This window comes from Salvelinus sp. IW2-2015, linkage group LG22 (genome assembly GCF_002910315.2).
Source record: "Salvelinus sp. IW2-2015 linkage group LG22, ASM291031v2, whole genome shotgun sequence".
Classification (NCBI taxonomy): Eukaryota; Metazoa; Chordata; class Actinopteri; order Salmoniformes; family Salmonidae; genus Salvelinus; species Salvelinus sp. IW2-2015.
In genome coordinates, this window is record NC_036862.1 from 7,363,196 (window position 1) to 7,385,522 (window position 22,327).

The 22,327-nt window shown below is 44.1% G+C and overlaps 2 protein-coding genes across 3 annotated transcripts in view; one reads left to right on the forward strand and one right to left on the reverse strand.

Annotated features, from left to right (window-relative positions):
- The first annotated feature begins 3,275 nt into the window (after window positions 1-3,275).
- On the forward strand, window positions 3,276-16,400 carry LOC111949715 (transmembrane protease serine 4). The gene is made up of 13 exons (XM_070433998.1): window positions 3,276-3,833; window positions 8,065-8,119; window positions 8,276-8,419; window positions 8,806-8,955; window positions 10,114-10,243; window positions 10,375-10,494; window positions 11,423-11,466; window positions 11,854-12,016; window positions 12,236-12,402; window positions 12,794-12,889; window positions 13,033-13,175; window positions 14,984-15,133; window positions 15,307-16,400. The coding sequence occupies exons 1-13, from the start codon at window positions 3,828-3,830 to the stop codon at window positions 15,316-15,318; spliced, it is 1,380 nt and encodes a 459-aa protein (XP_070290099.1). The 5' UTR covers window positions 3,276-3,827; the 3' UTR covers window positions 15,319-16,400.
- Window positions 16,401-16,560: 160 nt separating this feature from the next.
- Window positions 16,561-22,327, reverse strand: part of LOC111949469 (sodium channel regulatory subunit beta-4) — a 30,706-nt gene continuing 24,939 nt past the window's right edge. The window contains exon 5 of one of the 2 annotated variants that reach the window (XM_023966681.3): window positions 16,561-21,986. In XM_023966681.3, coding sequence (XP_023822449.1) covers window positions 21,896-21,986 — 91 coding nt within the window. In that variant the 3' untranslated portion in view covers window positions 16,561-21,895. The remainder of the gene's footprint in view (window positions 21,987-22,327) is intronic. The other variant, XM_023966682.2, reaches the window with a different exon arrangement.

The following is a 22,327-nucleotide window of genomic DNA, read 5'->3' on the forward strand; positions in this document are numbered from 1 at the left end:
CTTAGGGTCGTTGCCCTGTTGGAAGGTGAACCTTCACCCCAGTCTGAGGTCCTGAGCGCTCTGGAGCTGGTTTTCATGAAGGATCTCACTGTACTTTGCTCTATTCATCTTTCCATCGATCCTGACTAGTCTCTCAGTCTCCCAGAAAAACATCCCCACATCATGATGCTGCCACCACCATGCTTCACCGTAGGGACAGTGCCAGGTTTCCTTCAGACGTCGCTCTTGGCATTCAGGCCAAAGAGTTCAATATTGGTTTCATCAGACCAGAGACCTTGTTTCTCATGGTCCTTTAGGTGCCTTTTGGCAAACTCCAATGGGCTGTCATGTGACACAATCCTGTCTCGGAGCTCTACGGACAAATAATTCAACCTCATGGCTTGGTTTTTGCTCTGACATGCACTGTCAACTATGGGACCTTATATAGACAGGTGTGTGCCTTTCCAAATCATCCAATCAATTGAATTTACCACAGGTGGACTCCAATCAAGTTGTAGAAACATCTCAAGGATGATCAATGGAAACAGGATGCACCTGAGCTCATTTTCGAGTCTCATAGCAAAGGGTCTGAATACTTATGTAAATAAGGCGTTTCTGTTTTTTATTTTCAATAAATGTGCAAAAATGTCTAAAAACCATTATGGTTTGTCATTATGGGAAATTGTGTATAGATTGATGAGCAAAAAAAAGTATTTTATCAATTTTAGAACAAGGCTGTAGCGTAAGAAAATGTGGAAAAGGGGAAGGGGTCTGAATACTTTCCAAATGCACTGTATATAACACACAAAGTCCTATGTTATCTATTTTAGCCTTGATGTTAAATAACATGAATAACATCATTACAGGGCATCATTTTCCCTGAACTGTTCCCTTACATCGAATAACTCTAGCACACAGACACAGGTGGTGCGTAATGTGAGAGTGAGGGAACACAACACACTGACCAGAAACTCGTCTGAATATGTTAATCATTTCCCTGGACTCATTCTCATTCAACCAAGCCAAAAGAAATCTAAAATTAACACAGAGGGAGAGAGAAGTGGGATCACATAAAAGGAATACTTTGAAGGCTGCTCCCGAGGGAGGCAGGCTCGAGCAACACTTCAAACAGAGAGAGAGGGAAGGAAGCAAGCGGAGAGGCTAGACTATGAGATCGAAAACGTGTGTATTTAACAGTGTAGGGACAGAGGGAAAGGCAACCATACTCAAAGCTCACACCTAGCTCCGCAGTCTTATTATAAGCATCCAGGTTGATCGCTGAAGACCACCAGGCAAACGCTGACCCCAACAACCAGAGACCACCAGGCAAACACTGACCCCAACAACCAGAGACCACCAGGCAAACACTGACCCCAACCAGAGACCACCTGATCAGGACTGAGGGTACAGGACTGACAGGCAACAGGGACTGGTTAACCTCATGTAAGTGACACATTTTGGTCATGTCAATGTTGTCACATCGTCTATTGTTGAGTATGCTGGTGTCACGAAATCATGCGGGAGGGGGGGGGGGGGTCACCGTTGCTTGTGCAGACTAGACCTTCTTTCCACATGACAGTCTTGCGATTGAACGAGCTGTTACACAGCATCCAAGGGGTTAAACGGTTGTTGAACCTCACCAAGTTTGGTGTGTCTGTTCAACAGAAGCCAGGCCAGGTCGCTAATATTATCCGCAGTAATAGGTTTGTCAATGCCTCCGTTCAAAATGAGCTCGCAATGAGATCTAAGATACTGTTTGTGAGATACTCAAGGTTAGACATTGTGTTTCTTGGGATACAACAATAAACAACTCCACAGATCTAACTAGAGCAGCGAGGGTAACATTAGCTCAGCTGTATCAGTATGGTTAATATTTAACCCATCTCAGACTGTTCAGCACAGACTATGTGTGCATAGTGTACATGAAAAATGCACCCCGACGCCCCACGAATCGACCTCATGGAAAGTGTGTCTGTTGTGATGGAGAGGAGGGGATGTTTGACACGGTCAGATTGTGTCATTGCTGTGGTTCAAATCTCTATTTTCTTCCTTCACATGTTTTACGAATCCCTAACTCACTATCTCGGTCTCCCTCCTTCCCTCTTTTTCAGCGTCTGAACATGTTAATCACATAGGTGGGTGACAATAACATGGACAATTAATGGTGATATGTTGATTACACTGTACTGTGTATCACCCATTTGTTATCTATTTCTGACATAAGGCGGCGCACAATTGGCCCAGTGTCGTCCGGGTTAGGGTTCGGCCGGGTTAGGCCGTCATTGTAAATAAGAATTTGTTCTTAACTGACTTGTCTAGTTAAATAAATGTTAAATAAAAATAATATTATGAATGTATTATTCAATAGACATCTTGACAGGGAGTCAGGCTCATTAAAGGAGGCCATGCCCTAGTGAACTTTAAAACCAATAGACATCTCGGCAACTGCATTACTTCCTCGTTCTGAAGAGGGAAGAAGTAGTGTGGTGAGAGGGTCAGGGGTCACAGCTCTTAACAGGTTGGGTCATCATAGATTACAATCAGCTTCTGTTCTCAACAGAGGACCAATCTCTTTTATCCTCTCATTTATCATCTCATCTCTCTCTCTCTCTCTCTCTCTCTCTCTCTCTCTCTCTCTCTCTCTCTCTCTCGTGCTCGGACAATACGAAACCACATAGGTCTGCAAAGTGGCTCATAGGAAAGTAGGTTATTGAGTTATGAATCACTTACAGTATGTAATGGAGCCGTTAGTTGAAATCAAAGAGAAGTGGACCTACTGTATTGTTGACCATTGACTGGAAAGAAGGAAATGTTGAGAATCCAGTACAAGGAAACTGCTCGATCCTTTACTCCACTGGCACAATTCAAACATTTACAGGAAGTTCCCCCATGTACCACATATAGCCTGAGGGGTGGGGGGATATTGTATCAAGCTTTTAGCAATATGACTGTCAAATCCCCTAGTGAGAAGGGTTTCAAAAAAGAGGAGTTACAGTATAAACACGTTTCTGTCCCAAAATATTATTGTGATCACGTGTCCATTTCTGGGTTAAGAAGCATATGTCCTCTGGCTCAGAGAGCAACGCCAGACTGGAGCTCCAACTGATACCAACATGACAGGACTGGCCCACGACCTGACCTGAAGGCATCTCACTACACAAACTGGTGTTTGTGTTTGAAGGTGTGTGTGTGCGAGCGTGCGTGCGTGCGTGCGTGCTTGTTTGTCAGTCTGTGCTCGTGTGACTGTTCCTGTGTGTGTGTGTTTTTTTCTCATACATTCATGAACGAGAGGGAGAAGAACAGAAAAGCACAGAGCTAGAGCTACAAAGATCCCCCGAATCAGGAAAGGCTTTTTGTGGGAGGAGAGAGAGAGAGAGGAAGTATGCAGGTAGAGAGACCAAGGCATTAGGTGTCCTATTACAGATACTAGTTGGGTGTCGTTTTGTCAGCAGGGGCTGGGTCATCCACAACAAATCCATGTGGATTTCAGCAGCACGGACACACACAGAAACACACCGGCAGTCACTAATACAGCAGCAGATTTTTACAGCAGCAGGACAAGTTAGGCGGCCTGCATGATTAGGCGGCTTGCAAGTTTCACTGCCTGTGAATTGAGGGACAACGAATAGGGTACGAGAAGGACGAGAGAGAAAGATAGGGAGACAGAATAACCATACGGACCGGCACAGAGTTGTGAGAGGTCGAACTTCTGAAGTAGAGGGAGAGAAGGCACAAGACAAGGGGAAGGGAGAGACTGTTGAAGGGAGTTTTACTTGATCCAGAGACCGAAGGACAGTGAATCCTCTATACCCTGTGATCTGGGCCAGCTGAGAGGGGACTTCTACACCATGAATGTGAGTAGAGATGGAGACTACAGTCTGGGAAAATAGGGGATCAGGCTATTCACTTGTGGAGTAGTATTGATCACCTGTCACTCAGCTCTTACTGTGGACGCGCACAGCGGTGGTTTACAGGTTCACAGTGATGGAACTTTAGGGAAAGCATATGGGATAACATGCCCATGTTTACCTGTGTATAAACGTACGGTCTGTGTGTTTTAGTGAACAATTGTTATACATGCAAATAGTCCCTTGCAAAGCAAGCGATCCTCAAGTGCATTTTAAAGTATTACCATGTTAAAGTATTACTGTGTCTCTGCTGACAATATCACATTTTTGTGAGTTCTACACTATCGGTCAAAGGTTTTATAACACCTTCTCATTCAAAGGTTTTACATTGTAGAATAATAGTGAAGACATCAAAACTATGAAATAACACATATGGAATCATGTAGTAACCAAAATATTGTTAAAAGTTCATTTGTAGAATTACTTTCCTTCTTAATGCGTTTGAGCCAATCAGTTGTGTTGTGACAAGGTAACGGGGTATACAGAAGATAGCCCTATCTGGTAAAAGACTATGTCCATATTATGGCACGGACATCTCAAATAAGCAAAGAGAAACGACAGTCCATCATTACTTTAAGACATGAAGGTCAGTCAATATGGAAAATGTGATGTTTTGATGTCTTCACTATTATTCTATAATGTAGAAAATAGCAACAACAAAAAAAGAAAAACCCTTGAATGAGTAGATGTTCTAAACTTTTGACCGGTAGTGTAAAAGTGTGAAATAGACATAGATTAGGGTTCTTGTGATTGTACACATCTGTCGTTGGTGGCAGAAATGCTAAGTGACCAGTGATCAGTTTGTGTAGGAAACTCGTGTGAAACTGGGTGCTCATGCAAATCTGTGTTGTTGGAGATCCATGCCTTTGATTACAACTCACGTGTAGCTTCTATAAAGGTCTTTGTTGCTTAATTATTATTATTATATATATTTTTTCCATTTACCAGGTAAGTTGACTGAGAACACATTCTCATTTTAGCAACAACCTGGGGAATAGTTACAGGGGAGAGGAGAGGGATGAATGAGACAATTGTAAACTGGGGATGATTAGGTGACCGTATGAGGGCCAGATTGGGAATTTAGCCAGAACACCCGTTTCACATCCCATCCAAAAGACGGCACCCTGCACAGGGCAATGTCCCCAATCACTGCCCTGGAGCGTTGGGCAATTTTTTTTTAGACCAGAGGAAAGGGTGCATCCTTCTGGCCCTCCAACAGTACTTCCAGCAGCATCTGGTCTCCCATCCAGGGTACAACCAGGACCGACCCTGCTAAGCTTCAGAAGCAAGCCAGCAGTGGTATGTAGGGTGGTAAGCTGCTGGCACTTTAAAATACAATCCACAATGAAGAGAGAGCACCTTTTTATACACTAAAGCGAAACATGCCAATTGATTTTATCGGTTAAACCTTCTGTGACCCAGTTCTGCTTCCACAGATGCTTTCTCAATGCAAACTGGGTCTAGTCCCATTGTTCACTATCCGGCATGGTCCAAACGACCTGAACACACCTCTGTCTCGCTCCCTCACATATACATTTGCATACCCCCCCTCGCTCTCTCTCGCTCTGTGATTTTATTCAACCCGTGTTGTAAATTTATGCCAACTGTCTGTCAAAGTGAATTCTTGCACTGAGGTCATCATTGACATGGATTGTGTGATTCCAGTTCGGGTTGTGTCTCTGCCATTATATCATGTTGTTTTTAGATATCTTGTTGCAGAGTAGGCGATCCTCAAATAATATATTTCAGCAAATGAATGTGTGCGGCCTGCAGTTAGTGACCTATAGTTCATATGTGGTCTACAAATCACTAGGAGTCCCTATTTTCGATAGTTTGCTATGTACTGTATATTGCTGGTCAACTTTGATGAAACAATGCAGGTATTTTGGTTCTGTTTGGTACTGGTCAGTCAGCTGTCGGCTCCGAGATGTGTATAGTCACATTTTATGTTGAACTGGCTGACCTTCCTCTTCTCCCACCTCTGTACTCTAACATCCATTCTTTCTTTCTCTCCTTCTCTCTTTGTAACCATATTTCCTTTTCTCATAACCTGCTCATATTGACCTAGATTAGTTCCTGTCTACAGTACATCTACGTGGAGAGTTCCACCAACGTCTCCATGACTCATGCAAATCATACAGGAGCTTTCTCTGTCTGTCTGTCTGTCTGTGTGTGTATGTGTGTGTGTCATTCAAATGATCACTTACATACAGTGAGCACTGTTCCCTCTAAATTGCGCGCGTTCGCGGCCGCGCACCTCCTGCAGGACTACCTTACAGAAGAAATGCCATGCAGCGCAGAGACAGACCCAAGCGATTGAACTTCACTGAGTTCACCCTGTTAGTTTGCACTATATTATAGATCAACTTTTTTTCGGTGATCGAATCAACATTACATCAGACACTTTTCAATACACCAAACTAGAACAAATCTAACTTTGCAAGATTGATTCTTTGATTTTGTTGCAGGCAGAGCCAGAGCGCAATGGGGAAGATTTATACTGGTGGGTGTAGCCCCCGAGCGGTTTTTCAATCACCGGCGAGTGAACGCGTTTTTCAGATCAGACCGCAAAGCAGCAGTTAGCGAGTTATCGACCCATGCCTAGGTACAAATAAGTCAGCAATGGGGAGTTACTGCTTCCGACAAAAAGTTTTAGGCTACATGTCAAGCCGTATTTGAAAAGCCAGTCAGGTAAAAAGCTTACAGTATGTCTTGTTTTTTGTTGCTTTAACACTATACAGCTGATTCAAAAAAGACAAAGGCTTGATGATGAGTTGGTTATTTGAATCAGCTGTGTAGTGCTAGGGCAAACAACATGTTCCCCAGGGAATGTCTTCAACTGTTTAGGATTGTAGTCAGTTAAATGAACAGTATATGTATATCTCACTTCCCCTTTTCTCTCCAAGTTGAGGTTGTTTTGCTATTCTTCTCCTCTGTGTTTCTAGAACCCTCTGTTTTAGGTACCAATATTAGACCAGACTGTCTCCATGGAGAATAGACAGGAAGACTTCATGCGATGAAAGGATTTCACTCGCAACTGAATTGTAAAAGTGAAATTACGGGACACATATATATTTTACAATACCATTTGAGAATGGCTCACTATCGTATTGCTTCATGTCAACACATACAGACAAGCCTTTGATTTTGGGTTATATTTAACAAACTTGAACCCGTTTTGTTTCTGTAATGGTAAATCTGTGAACAAAAGCACTGACAACTCTAACTACAGAAGACCAACAGCAGTTAAGCACTGTTTTTACCCAGCCACCTGTCCCTCACTATAGCCACCACCTGTCGTGTCCCTCCGTACAGTATAACCCTCCATATCTGTTGGATGGTGTACTGTGTGGCGTTGTCCATGTTAGGAGAGCCTCAGTCTCAAAAGGACTTGGGTTCACTGTTGCTGAGTGTGTCAGACAGTCCGTAGACTGTACATGCAATGTATTAGTGTGGCGACAGATTTGTATAGTATTTGTGGACCAGTTGGCGAGATTGGACAGAATAGCCGATACTGTAGATGCCTAACAGACTGTTTGAGTCATTGTTATTTTGGGATGTTGTTGTTTTTGGTCGTGATGGCTGTTTCACCAGTGAGCAGGTTTCGTTCACTGAAGCTATGACTCATGACAGTTGTGATGGCGGGTACTTGTGCTTGCTGTGCACTTGAATGATTCTATCAGCATGAACACATTGTCATATAGAGAACAGTCAACCGAGCGTGTCTTCTATAAAACAATAGATTTGTAAAGCTGGGGGGGGGCAGAGCTGTCAATTGCATAACTTGAATTAAGTGGTTTATAGCGTGCGTGATTAGAATGCTGTGTGTATAGCATGCTCCACCATTCAAGCTCTATTGTCCTTTAACGGAGTGGAATAACACAGTGTAAAGCAACTACACATTGAGCAGAGTACCACACCTGAGGATGTGTCATACAACTATCTCTGTCTTTGTGTCAGATGGGCCTGGGAATTGTGCTCACAGCATTAGGCTTGACAGTCACACACAACGTTGATGGGAGGCAGACTGTTCCATGTGCGAGTGTTCCTGATCCAGTCTGTCATGCCTCCTCTCTCTTGACCCTAGGACCTCACAAACTCTTACACAATGTCCCACATTCTGCACCGAGCACAGTATGATCCCCTATCTCTCAATCTGTCGTCTCTCTCTCGCCAGACTGACACCTGCCTTGCTGAAGAAAGCAATATACCATTAAATCCTAGGCAACAAGGTAAGCCATTGTAGTGGAATTGATTAATTTTGCAATCATATTGTACAAGTATTACTTAATATGCAATAATATACGGTCCAAGTATGCTTTAGTCGCATGTGTCTGTGTTTTTAAATAGCTACAAAATCCTGATTGTTCCGTCTTCCTCTCCCCCAGTTGAAGTACGGCCTGGTAGGACACGAAAGCCCATGACGGCTCTGAACTCCCAGAAAGAGAAGTCCTCGTCGAGGAAGAGGGTCCTGATCACCGTGTTGATGGTACTGGTAGTGCTGGGGATCCTGGCCACGGCTGGCTACTTCAGTGAGTCCAGCTTCGAAACCCATCATATCTGCATCCCAGACGGCACCCTATTCCCTACATAGTGCACTACTTTTGAACAGGGCCCATAAGGATCAAGAGTAGTGCAGTCAAAAGTAGTGCACTATGTCGGGCATAGGTTGCCGTTTGGGACGCAAACCCACCTCTACACCCTCTCCTCCCCCTTAGCTAACACAAGACACACTAGTACTTCTCCCCTGTACAAATGCTCAATGATTCACAATGAAACCATAGCAACATTATGGAATTTGATTCCACAAAACTTTGGGGCTTTTTAAAAAAAAGTCAGCAAACATGATATTTGAATAACCTGTCCCTGTCTTCTCTCCTCCTTTCATCCCTCTTTCCCCTTTCCTTTCTGTCCTCAGTCGCGCAGCTGATCAACAGTAAGTACTTCTTCTGCTCCCGGTCAGTGAAGTTCATTCCCCTGGAAAAAGCATGTGATGGGATGGCAGACTGTTCAGGAGGAGAGGACGAGCTCACCTGTGTGGCCAGCATCACGGTCACACTAACTTCCCAGGTAAACACACACACACACAACACCACACACACACACACACACACACACACACACACCACACAACACACACCACCACACCACCACACACACCCACACACACACACAAAGAGGTATGGACAGGTACTCACACGCACCACCCATTCATTATCTTTTACATCTGTCTCTGTCACTTCTAATGTTATCTCATCTCTTTTTCTTCTCTCTCGGTCCTTACTTTCCTTTCCTGTCTCTCTCTATGTGATGCGCACCTCTGCGTTCTCTCTCTCCTCTCTGCCGTCTCTCGTCTCTGTCCTGTCTGTCTGTCTTCTTCTGTTGCTGCTGTCTGGTCGCTGTTGCTGTCTGTCCTGCTGTCGTCCTGTCTGTCTGGCTGTCTCTCTCTGTGTCCTCTCTCTTGTGCTCTTCCTGTGCCTCTCTGTCTTGGTCTCTCTCTCTCGTGTCCTCTTTCTCTTCTTCTGTGTCTTCTTGTGGTCTACTCTCTGCTCTCTCTTGTCCTCTCGTCTTCTCCTCTGTCTCTCTCTCTGTCCTCTCTTCTGTCTCTCTTCTGTGTTTGTCTATCTCTCTTTCGTCTACTCTCTCTTGTGTCTCTGTCTCTCTCTCTGTGGGTTGTTCTCTCCTGTCTCCTCCTCTCCCTCTCTCTGTGTCCTCGTCCGTGTGTCTCTGTCGCTGTGTCTCTGTCTTCTCTTCTCTCTCGCCCTCTCCCTCTCTCCTCTCCTCCTCCTCTGGTCGCTGTCTCTCTCGCTCTTCGTGTCTCTCTCTTCTCTCTCTCTCTTCTCTCTCTCTCTCCCTCTCGTCTTCTCCTCTCTCTCTCTCTCTCCTCCTTCCTCTCCTCTCTCCTCCTCCGTCTCTCTCTCTTCTCTCTCCTCTCTCTCTCTCTCTCCTCTTTGTCCTCTCTCGTCTCTCTCTCCTCCTCTCCGTCTTCTCTCTCTCTCTCTCTCGTCCTCCTCCCTCTCTCCTGTCCTCTTCTGTGCTCCTCTCTGTCGTCTCTCTCTGGGTCTCGCTCTGTCCTCTCTCTCTCTCTCTCTGCCTGTGCTCTCTCTGTTCTGTTCCTCTCTCTCCTCCGTGCTCCTCTCTCTCTTCTCCCTGTGTCTCTCTCTCTCTCTCGTCTGTCTCTCTCTCTCTCTCTCTCTGTGTGTGTCTCTCTCTCTCTCTCTCTGTGCAGTGCGTCTGGTCTCTGAGCAGAGGGTTCTCCAGATCTACAGTGCCGGGACAGGATGGAGGAGTGTGTGTAGTGAGAACTGGACCCAGCAGCACACAGAGAAAGCCTGTCAGCAGCTGGGCTACACCTAGTGGGTCTCCTCTCTCCCTAACTCACTCACTCACTGCTCACCCAGCAGCTTAGCTACAGTTTCCCCCTTAACATATTGAGCTTCTCTTAAATGTCTTGAAAATGTCTCTCTGTCTCCACTCGTTCCCACAGTAAACCCAACAGTAGTAGTATCTCAGTGGAGAACTTGTCCTCGTCCCTGAAGACAGGACCGTTCTCAGGGGTCAGGGTCGCAGCTGAAACCACCCCCATTTACCAGACTGTCATTGACCGGTAAGTATTAGAAGATGGGTCATATTGAGCCTGTTACTGTGGTGTTACGGTCTACTGTATTCTGATATTCACTCTGACACTTTCCAGCTATGAAAAGGGGAACGGAACTGGATCAGTAAAAAAATGTGCACAGTGTCTTGGTATCAATATGGTTGGATAATTATCTTGATCGGTGCAGTAAATGGAGAATTGAAACAAGTCAAAATAAATGTTACCCACTTTGGGTACTTCTGTCTGGACTTGTTTTATGATACTCGTCTTATTTTCAATTGTAAATAGTCATTCGTTCTTAAATTGACCTGCCTTGGAAAATAAAGGTTAAAAAAAGAAGTACATGATTACGTTGACCATGCCTGCATCACTGTCGTACTGTTTACTATGCAGTGTTTGTGTTGGTTCGCTCCCATCCCACAGCCACTGTTTGTAGTAAGATGCCAGTTTAGGCTCAGGCAGTTGTGACATGACGAATGGAATGCATGATGACAGATGGGATGGCACCGCCCTGTCTGTCTACTCTAAAACAGCACCAGGCACTGGAAAAACAGATTAACTGTCCTCGTTTTTCCTCCTTCTGTTACCTTTTCTTTGTCTCTACTTGTGATGTGCACCTCTGCGTCATCTCTCTCTCTCTCTCGATGTGTGTCTCTGACTGTGTCCTACTCTCTGTTTTCCTGACACAAACAATTTAGTTTCTGTTCTTCCCCCATCCTTGTTTCTGTAATTAGAGGAAACAAGAAGTACGAGTATTTTATGTCTGACAGAATCTGAACCAACACTGAAGATTAACTCTGGAATCAGACTCTTTTGTTTACCTATAATGTTTGGTAATTGTGTTTTGGGTGTGTTTCTTTGCATACAGCACATGTGATGTGTCTATATACCATGTGAATGTACTGTGTGTTGAATTCCCCTCTCTGTGTGATTCCAGCCAGGTGTGTAACTCAGAATCCGTGATCTCCCTGACCTGCTCCGGTAAGTTCTGCCTCTGATACGCCACCTCATACTCTGTCACCTCCCTATGCCCCTCTATTAGACTCCTCCACTCCGACTACTCATTGGGGAAATCCTCCAAGTTCTCTAGGAGTTGAATTATACAAAGAGAGTGAGACAGAAAGACTGAGACTCGGGAATGCAGGCAAACATGACAGGATCCAGGCAACAAGCCACTTTGTAATGGGTCAGTGGTAGCTTGAGTGTGTCACTTAACTGTCGGGTAGCAACGCTAACTGCCGAAGGGCTACTTTGAGTTTGCTTCCAGCGCTAATTCTACATTTACTCATCAACCTACCTTTGTGTGCCTTAGCACGTCACAAAACACTTCAGTGGAACTAAACTCTCTTTCCCCTGTGTGTGTGTCAGACTGTGGAGAGCGGGGGCGATCGGACCGTGTCGTGGGGGGTGTGGATGCGTCTATAGAAGACTGGCCATGGCAGGTGAGCCTGCAGCAGAACGGACAACACACCTGTGGAGGGTCACTGGTGTCCTCACGCTGGGTCGTCACAGCAGCACACTGCTTCTCTGGGTCAGTACCACTGGACATCCAATACAAAATATATACATTGTAGAATACGTGTGAATATCTACTCTGGATATCGACAACTAGCTTAACCAGACATACGATATCTAACTCTGACCATCCAACGTGGAAAATCCCACAAGGTCTGCAATTGTATAATAGGCTTAAGCATCTGGTGATAGAGACCAAGGCCCTGCTGCTAACTTCTCTCTCCTGGTCCTACAGTAGTAAGAAGGAGCTGAGTCGCTGGCAGGTGGTGTCTGGGAGGACCTACATGGGCACCCTGGGAGGCTCATATGTAGACAGGATCATACTGAACGGAGACTACAATGCAGCCAGCAATGACTACGACCTGGCCATGATGAGGCTGACCAAACCCATCACTGTAGGAGGTATGTCACTTGCCCAACGTGACGTTTAAGCAACACACTGAATTTGCTGGACAATTCCAGTTTTCGCAAAGGCTAGACATAAGAAAAGCCCCACCTCCACCTATTCTGGTTTTGAATGACTTGCCATGAAGGACATTTCTCAGGCCTCTCAAAAATGAACGCTACAGCACGACACAATGATATGGAAAGATGTATTTGTAAAAGCAGATTCTGGGAAGAGAGAATGCATTCAGGGTAGATTCTGACCTCTAGTGGCCAATTTATCAAACTGTCAATTTCAATGAGTTGCAACATGGGACATCCCTCTCGGGAAATACTGTATATTTAGATTGTAGTCTGTGATGTATTTATGGGGAAGTAGATGTCAATAAAGTTCAGTTTCCTCCACCAGACTCTCGTCGGCCTGTGTGTTTGCCCCCTAAGAACCTGGGCCTGAAAGCAGGAGACGCTATGACGGTGACGGGCTGGGGCTACCTCCATGAGAAGGGTGAACATACAACAAACAAAACTACCCTTCCCTTTCTCTCACCCTCTTCATCTCTATCCAACAAGCACATGTACTCAAATGTTAATAGTCGATTTTCCCCTCTTCTCCTTCTCATCCCTCTGTCACCTTTTCTCTCCCCTCAGGTAAAGCATCTCCTGTCCTCCAGAAGGCTATCATTCCCCTTATAGACAGTGATCAGTGCTCCAGTCCCACTGTCTACGGTGACTCAATTACTCCCAGAATGCTTTGCGCTGGTGACCTAGAGGGCAAAGTGGATGCATGTCAGGTACAGTGCCTTACAAAAGTATTCATCCCCTTGGTGTTTTTCCCATTTTGTTGCATTACAAACTGTAATTTAAATGTATTTGAATTTCATTTAATGGATATAGACAAAATAGTCCAAATTGGTGAAGTGTAATGAAAAAAATTACTTGTTTAAAAAAAAGAATATTAAAATAACGGAAAAGTGGTGTGTGCAAATGTGTGCACCCTTTTGCTATGAAGCCCCTAAATAAGATCTGGTGCAACCAATTACCTTCAGAAGTCACATAATTAGTTAGATTGCACACAGGTGGACTTTATTTAAGTGTCACATGGTCTGTCACATGATCTCAGTATATATACACCTGTTCTGAAAGGCCCCAGAGTCTGCAACACCGCTAAGCAAGGGGCACCACCAAGCAAGGTCAGGGACAAAGTTGTGGAGAAGTACAGATCAGGGTTGGGTTATAAAAATATATCCGAAACTTTGAACATCCCACGAAGCAACATTAAATCCATTATTTAAGAAATTTAAAGAATATGACACCACAATAAACCTGCCAAGAGAGGGCCACCTACCAAAACTCATGGACCAGGCAAGGAGGGCATTAATCAGAGAGGCAACAAAGAGACCAAAGATAACCCTGAAGGAGCTGCAAAGCTCCACAGTGGAGATTGGAGTATCTGTCCATAGGACCACTTTAAGCCATACACTCCACAGACCTGGGCCTTGCAGAAGAGTGGCCAGAAAAAAGCCATTGCTTAAAGAAAAAAATAAACAAACACGTTTGGTGTTCATCAAACGGCATGTGGGAGACTCCTCAGATATATGGAAGAAGATACTCTGATCAGATGAGACTAAAATGTAGCTTTTTGGCCATCAAGGAAAATGCTATGTCTGCCGCAAACCCAACACCTCTCATCACCCCAAGAACACCATCCCCACAGTGAAGCATGGTGGTGGCAGCATCATGCTGTGGGGATGTTTTTCCATCGGCAGGCACTGGGAAACTGGTCAGAATTGAAGGAATGATAGATGGCGCTAAATACAGGGATATTCTTGAGGGAAACCTGTTTCAGTCTTCCAGAGATTTGAGACTGGGACGGAAGTTCACCTTCCAGCAGGACAATGACCCTAAGCATACCGCTAAAGCAACACTCGAGTGGTTTAAGGGGAAACATTTAAATGTCTTGGAATGGCCTAGTCAAAGTCCAGACCTCAATCCAATTGAGAATCTGTGGTATGAGTTAAATATTGCTGTACACCAGCAGAACCCATCCAACTTGAAGGAGCTGGAGCAGTTTTGCCTTGAAGAATGGGCGAAAGTCCCAGTGGCTAGATATGCCAAGCTAATAGAGACATACCCCAAGAGACTTGCAGCTGTAATTGTTGCAAGAGGTGGCTCTACAAAGTATTGACTTTGGGCGGGGTGAATACTTATGCACGCTCAAGTTTTTTTGTTTCACAAAAAATATATCAAAGTGGTAGTCATGTTGTGTAAATCAAATGATACAKCCCCCCCCCCCCCCCCCCCCKKTAATCAATTTTAATTCTAGGTTGTAAGGCAACAAAATAGGAAAAATGCGAAGGGGGTGAATACTTTCGCAAGCCACTATAAAGTAGAATGTTTACTTTGAGAGAAACAGAAGAGAAACTAAGATAGCTTTTGGCGTGAATACATTCAATGCCTTGTCCTGTCAAAAAACTAATGGGAAGAAGACCTTAACACTTTATTGAGTATGGAATATCCACCCTCAAATGTGGCCTTTGTCATACGTGTATAGTGCGTAATTCCAGTGTACCTAATGCCACTGTTGGGTCATGTATTGTAGGGAGACAGTGGGGGTCCTCTGGTGTACCTGTCAGAACAATGGCAGCTGGTGGGGGTGGTGAGCTGGGGGATCGGCTGTGCCAGAGAGCGTCAACCAGGGGTCTACTGCAACGTGGACGATATGCTCAACTGGATCCACACTGTCATGGAGGTATGTACGCTCACACAGGAGAGGCAAGGAGCTAGTGTAATTTAAGAGTGTTTCTTTTGACTTTGTACTGTGTGAAGTCTAGATGTTGTATGCTGCTGCCCTGAAAACCAAGACTAATAATAGTGTATCGTACACTATGTAACGGTTTGACCATGTGCACTTTATTGTTCTAGGAAAACCCTTGAAGCCTCAACACATGACCAAAAGCCAATGCTCTATTGCGTTGGGTTATCCGAACGGATTTCAGCGGGTCTACATGGAGCTCTGCTATGGGAATAGAAGAGGAATCTTCTTCGAAGTGCAATTTAAAACACCTACAACAATACATAACTCACACACACACACACATGCCCGCACACTCAGATAGACACGGATGCGAACACACTCAACACTCCTTCTTTACTATAACAGGTTATTTACGGTGTGACTTGTGCCATTTTCGGTGTCTCAGGAACCACTGACGTGGTAGTGTAACACTGTCGCTGGAGACGACAGTCGGTCTAGGGCTGCGTCCGAAATGGCACCCTTTTGCCTTTATAGTGCACTACTCTTGATCAGAACACTACGGTTCAAAGTAGTGCACTATCAAGGGAATAGACAGGGCGTTTGGGACGAAGCCTGGGTTTTCCACATGGCTGAGTACTTTGAGACAGGACTCTGCTGTCTTTTTGTCAATGAGGTTGCGAGAAGACCGCCATAACCTACTGTACTTGACCACGTTTTATAAATGTAAAGTCGTAATGTGACCACATGTTTATGTGAGTATTGAAATGCATTGCACAATGTTCAACATGTTCACCCAACTTTCCATGGGTTGAAATGTCTTAATGAAAATATATGTTGATGAAGTATATGTGCCATGCAGTTGAAAATCGCATTTTACCTCATGTTAAGTGATCCTCAAATACGGTGACGTGACCCTTTCTTCATATTATATGTCATTGGAGGGGGCATTAGCCCCCCCGACTTACCGTACTGTACATCCCGTCATGGATTCACTTTTACACTTTCAGGTGGTCAGAACTATTCACTGTGTGCCGACAGATTTCCAGTGGGCAATCGGAATAATCCTTACTTGCACAAGGTTCTAATTAATAGCGTGTCTTTTTTTTTTTATTGTGAACATTTTAGTGTTTCTTTAAATATTGTTTACTACGTAGAAATGGTTGTCTGTGTAAGATAGAAATGTGTCTGTATTTGTTGGTATGTTTGATGAAGGGATGCCTGTGTTCAATAAATTATCAGATTGGGATGAACTTTGAGTGATGGGATGTCTTGGCAGTGTCTGATTCTACTGCCTAAACCCTGTATCAATGACATGGAAGCCTGTGTCTTCAAGGGTGCTACGTAGGGAAGTTACAAGGTCGTAGTAACAATAAAGTTCATCCACAGCCTCAGCAACAAACGGACACATCCACAACAGTAACTCCTTTTATGCAAACCTTTATTTCCTGTGTATATATATCCTTTTTATTTTTCTACAATTCCAGAGGAAAAAAACAATTGGGGTGCATAGTTAATGAGAGGGGAGGACGTTGGACATTATTACAGAAACAGGAGTAGGAGGGGGGAGTTGCACATTCACTTTATAGTTCTTAAAGGAAGCATCACGTTGGAGACTGAGGGGGTTGAGTCGGGTCAGTCAGTGACCGCCTCACAGGTAAGCGGGTGTGTGTTTTGTTGGGTGAGAGGGCGAGCTGTTTTCCTCTGCACGAGCCACATTAGCCCTCATGCTCAGCTTGGGCTTGACAGTGGTCGTTACAATTTAGCAAGACATTATGGAAGTACAGCACTCTTTAACCCCAGTAACAAATAGCAAATGCACTGTACTTAGACATCAGTTAGGATGATACTGCCACTTGAGCCATTCGAGCATGGCCGTCTAGGGACTGCTACCCACAGACAGTAACCCTGTGGGTGAGGCCAGTGAGGGAGTGAAAACAGCCCCTCAGAACCCTGGACAGCTCCATGGAGTAGAGTAATCATGGGTGAAAACTGTGTAAGTGTGGTATGATCCTAACAGGCAGTAACCTGGCTACCTATGAGTTCAGAGTAAATTCCTATCTATTTGACTATAGAGTATACTGTGCTGTGGGTAGCTTCAGTTGGCTACACATGCACACCCATTGTAATAAGGATTCAAATAGATACAACTTTTTTTTTGCTTGGCCTTGGTGGGCTAAAACTTAGAAAAGGAGTTTTAAAATGCAGTTTGGCCAGAGGACCTGTACTGTACTGTACAGTATACTGCAGGTTGGAGCAGGGGGTGTTCTCTGCACTGGAATGTGGAAAGCAGAGAGCAGACGTCACAAACTCTTGGCTTGGCAGTGTGAGTAGGAGTCGCTCTGGCAGTGGGCCGCAGGAAACCCATATTAGTATCAAATCAGATGATTCTTACGTCTATTATATAAGAAGCAGAGAATGTGAGGACCGGATATGTTTATATTTCTGTCCCGACTTTCATTGTAGATCTTTATATTGAATACATACACCTTGTGGCAATGTAATCTACAATGCATTATTAGCAAATTGGAGTATTCTTATTTGAGCTGCAGAGAATTCATGGCATGTATTAGCGTTGATTGGATTTCCCATGGTAGATAAGTATTTTGATAACATTGAATGTGAGATATAGCTCTGTATCATATTCCCAGGTTTTTGCTGTAGTAGTAAAACAGTGAAACATCATTGAAGTCTTCCTGTATTTCTGTGTACTGTCATAACGTGCACAGGGTATCAATACCGACAGACACATGACATTTGTTTCATTTCATGGTTGTGCAAGTGTGATAAGATTGTATCAAATGGTGCTTAATAGTACTGTGCTGTAAATAATACTCGTAATACTACCAATCATGCTGTTAGTCTGTGTTGCCTGAGACGCTGGTTCACAGGGTGAGTTGCCACGGTGATGCAGGCTTGAGCTGATTGTAGCTTTTAGTCTATCATAACATGCGGTCCACAATGCATCACTGCGGCTATGCGACTGCCTCTAGAGGATCACTACACTGGGCATGCTCACTGCTGCAGCTCAGGCATGCACAATCAGGCTCAGAGCTTGTGGATCTCAGCTCAGACATGGCCAGTCGAGCTCAGAGCTTGTGGATCTCAGGTCAGACATGGCCAGTCGAGCTCAGAGCTTGTGGATCTCAGCTRAGACATGGCTAGTCGAGCTCAGAGCTTGTTGATCTCAGTTCAGACATGGCTAGTTGAGCTCAGAGCTTGTGGAACTGCTCATACTGAGGGTCTTGAACAGCCAGTGTTCTCCTAGAGATACTGAAGCAGTGAACAGTGAAGGACAACTCTGTACTTAGTAACACAAGAAATACTGATGGTATTTTTGTACATTGTCAGATCTGATTAAAGTTACAGAAGGGACAATGAATCTGCAAACAACAAGATACGGATACAATAACTAGCCTTATGAATAATTTTCTTCATCTACATGATTCTTCTGAATACATCAACAGAGGGCTTGATTATACAAAGACACTGACAGACAAGGATCAACTGAATAGTATTGCTTTTCTCCCAGAGGCAGGCTTTGTGTGCTTTTCTCCAATGTCAAAGGAGTAATGGTTCACTGACTACATGGAACCAATAGAGAGAGAGAGAGTGTGAGTGAGTGAGTGAGTGTGTGTGTGTGTGTGTGTGCGCGCGCGCGGGGATGTCTGTGTGTGTCACTGGTTTTCAACAGGGTTATACAATGGACAGGAGTGCCACCGTGGACCACATCAATACAAACATTCGGTACATCAGTGCATAAAGCAGGTCGCACATACCCAATATCTAGTTTCATGAGTTGGTTATTGCATCATCTGTTTTACTACCACAACAGCACATGAAAGTTGTCAATCTTATTACTTCCATTAAACATAGGTATGTGTGAATAGAATACAGAAACTGCAGTGATGGTAAATGGTGAACAAGGTGATCTATTGCCATCTCAACCTCTGTGATTCTGCAAGAACCTGCTGGAATGGTGTTGCGATATCATGTATGTTACCTTGTGTTCCCTAAAGCTAAGACATTACATGGCAAAAGTTAAGTCCAGTGCCACTACTACATCCATCAAATGAGCCTATAGGATTAAAATRACAACCATGGGATGTGGGTATGACAGTGCTCTGTCTGAAAGCACTCCCTGGCTCTCCATGTCACCAGGGCCCCTGGTAATCAAAATAAAAGGTACTGCAGGTCAAGTGATAAGGAAGACCTTTCCAAAGATGCTAACCTCAACATGGCGAGGGAATAGAAGGAGGGAGGTCTAGAATGGATTATCCCTAGACAGACTAGTTGTCCCGATCTAACTCGTTTTCTATCTTTCGCCACACACAATAAGGTTATGATCAACCGGGCAAACATCACCTTCCCTGCAAAGTCTACTAGCACATCGCTCTCTATTCCTCATATCAACCACATTCTAGATATTCATAAGGATACTCTACACGAGTACGGTTCCTATTAACACCCCTCCTAAGTCTACAGCACCACCCTCTCCCTAAACCCCTGTACATTTGACTGTCTCGGGACGAGGAGACGGAGACGGAGATGGAGAGGCCTATTACATTTCCATCAGATGAGTGAACCCTACGAAGTGGACATTCATGTGTAGTCCCAGCTCTGCAACGACAATGATACTTTACACACACCTAGACGTATAAAAGGGTGTGGTCGTCACTTCAAACGGCACCTCTGAATTTGAACAAATGTGGATGTACAAGTAACACATTTGCTTTAGAAACACAGGTTGAAAATGAGATAGATACATTTCAACAGATAAGTTATGGCTTGGCCTGGTTTGAGATGCTCGCTTTGAGAATTGCATGTTTCCCATCGAGGCTATATGACATTCATTCTTGAGGGGGACGGAGTCATAAAGGAGCGCTTTGATTGCGGACAATGGACCTGTGTAGTACTAGAGGCATTGCATTCTGCAGCTCAAACCCATGCATGACAGTAGTGGGCCTTTTGGTTCATATGGCAATTGATTTGAATACGGGACACTGTAGGCTACACAAGGTCAAGGGGTAGCGATGATGAGCCAGCTTGGTAGTTGGCATCAGAGTCTGCAATGTTTTGCAGTATTGAATGGAGGGCATTATCATGTTATTGGCTAATCGCCACATTAACATGTTAGTGCTATGGGGGTTTGCATCAAAAGAAGTGGATGTGAATAAACTGCAAGTAGCCTACAGATCCACTATGCATACAGGCCAGGTGATGACAGAACACTAGACAGCAGTCGTTCCTGTGGTATGGACGTGTCGCATATATAAACAACATTCACATGCTAAGAAAATGCATTGGTTATTTGTTAGAAGCAGCATCATAAATGTTCATTCATTTCTACAGGGAAATGGGTTACTGGGAATTGTCTTTACTTTAGGTCTTGATCTTTTTATATTTTCTGTGTTTTTGATTTTTTTTTTTGGTGTGTTTTTCATGGCGGTTTTAAGGCTCCCTAAAAGCGAAGGGAGCAGGAAGTGAGTACAGGCACCTGTGTTTCATCTAATGCAAAAATGAATCAAACCAGTTCCGGCCTGGATCTAATATACACTCCAATGACACCCTTCTTCCTCTTCTCCTTTATCKCATTCCTTTCCTCCGCAGTGACATTGTCCTCATAACCAGTCCACTGCTTTGCCTTCCAAAGAACAGTATTTGTACTGTAGCAGTCGTTAATCATAGTGGTGAACATCTTTTAGTTACTGTATATCCTATTGAATAGGCACAATTGATACTGTATGGAATTTGTTCTGGATCAGCTTTTAAAGGCATTACCTTTTTGTCAAAAATGGACTGTGAAGATTTACTATAGTTAAAGGAGGGAAGCTATTTGCTCCCCGTAAAAAGTGTGCAGAGAGTACAAAGAATCTCTATCGGMCAGTAGGCTACCATATATATGTCTCTTAATCAAAAGAGCTGTAGAGATGGTCAGATTATATTGTGCTGTTGTAGAGTATACAATGTGGCAGTTAGTAGAACTTGGCAGTGTGTGAGTTACTGTGTGTGTGTTTATTGGGATGAATATTGTCCTGGAGGCAGCTTTGCAGGGTGGTCACTAGCTGGTTTAGCCACAAAGTAAAAATCTGATTATAAACCAGAGGAGGCTGGTGGGAGGAGCTATAGGAGGACAGGCTCATTGTAATGACTGGAATGGAATGAATGGAAAGGTATTAAACACATTAAACATACGGAAACCACGTTTGACTCCATTCCATTCCAGGCATTACAATGAGTCCATCCTCCTCTAGCTCCTCCCGGGCAGCCTCCTCTGTTTTAAACCTAACCTTAACCCGAACCTTAACCACACTGTTAACCTTATGCCTAACCCTAATCTTAAATCTAGCGGAAACCGCTCAGCTCTGCCCCCAGGACAAGATTCATCCCAATAAACGTCAACCAGATGTTTTTACATAGTGCACATGAATGAGTAACTGGTGAGACATTGATGTTGATTCCAGAAATGTTCGGAAAGTAGGCCTTGCGCCGATTCAGATAAATACCTCAATAAACTCCGAATTGGATACACAATCTTTAGGGTGTGTCATTGGAGTGTCTGATCCAGCCCTGATCAGTTATCATGTTCCCCAAAATATCTAGCACAATTTAAAATATACATTTGACATACTATTTCACATTGGTTTATGTTATACTTTTGTCATTAGATAAAGATAAAACAGTTCATTGATAATAGCTTTCTTTCTATGTCTGTGCAATATACAGACATGTACAGACATAAATGGTGGTGTATATGTTTCATGCCTTCGGTGTGGCTTTGTTGTCCGCTTTGGCTGTGTTCAGTCGCATTTTCTGTGTTGTCTGTCCTGAGCTCACAAGGCACTCTTTACTGTGAGAGGAGAGGAGAGGAAGAGAGAGAGAAAGAGAGAAAGAGAGAAAGAGAGAGAGAGAGAGAGAGAGAGAGAGAAAGAAAGAGAGAGAGAGAGAGAGAGAGAGAGAGGAGAGAGAGAGAGAGGAGAGAGAGAGAGAGAGAGAGAGAGAGAGAGAGAGAGAGAGAGAGAGAGAGAGAGAGAGGAACATTTTAAAAAAGCATGCGGACCTGATGGCATCCTAGAATGCGATGCTCAAACCTCACTAGTGCAAAATTTAAATTGGCTATATTAAAACTGTTTAATTTGATCTGAGTGTAGGTTATTTCCCTGACATCTGGAATCAAGGACTCATAACCCA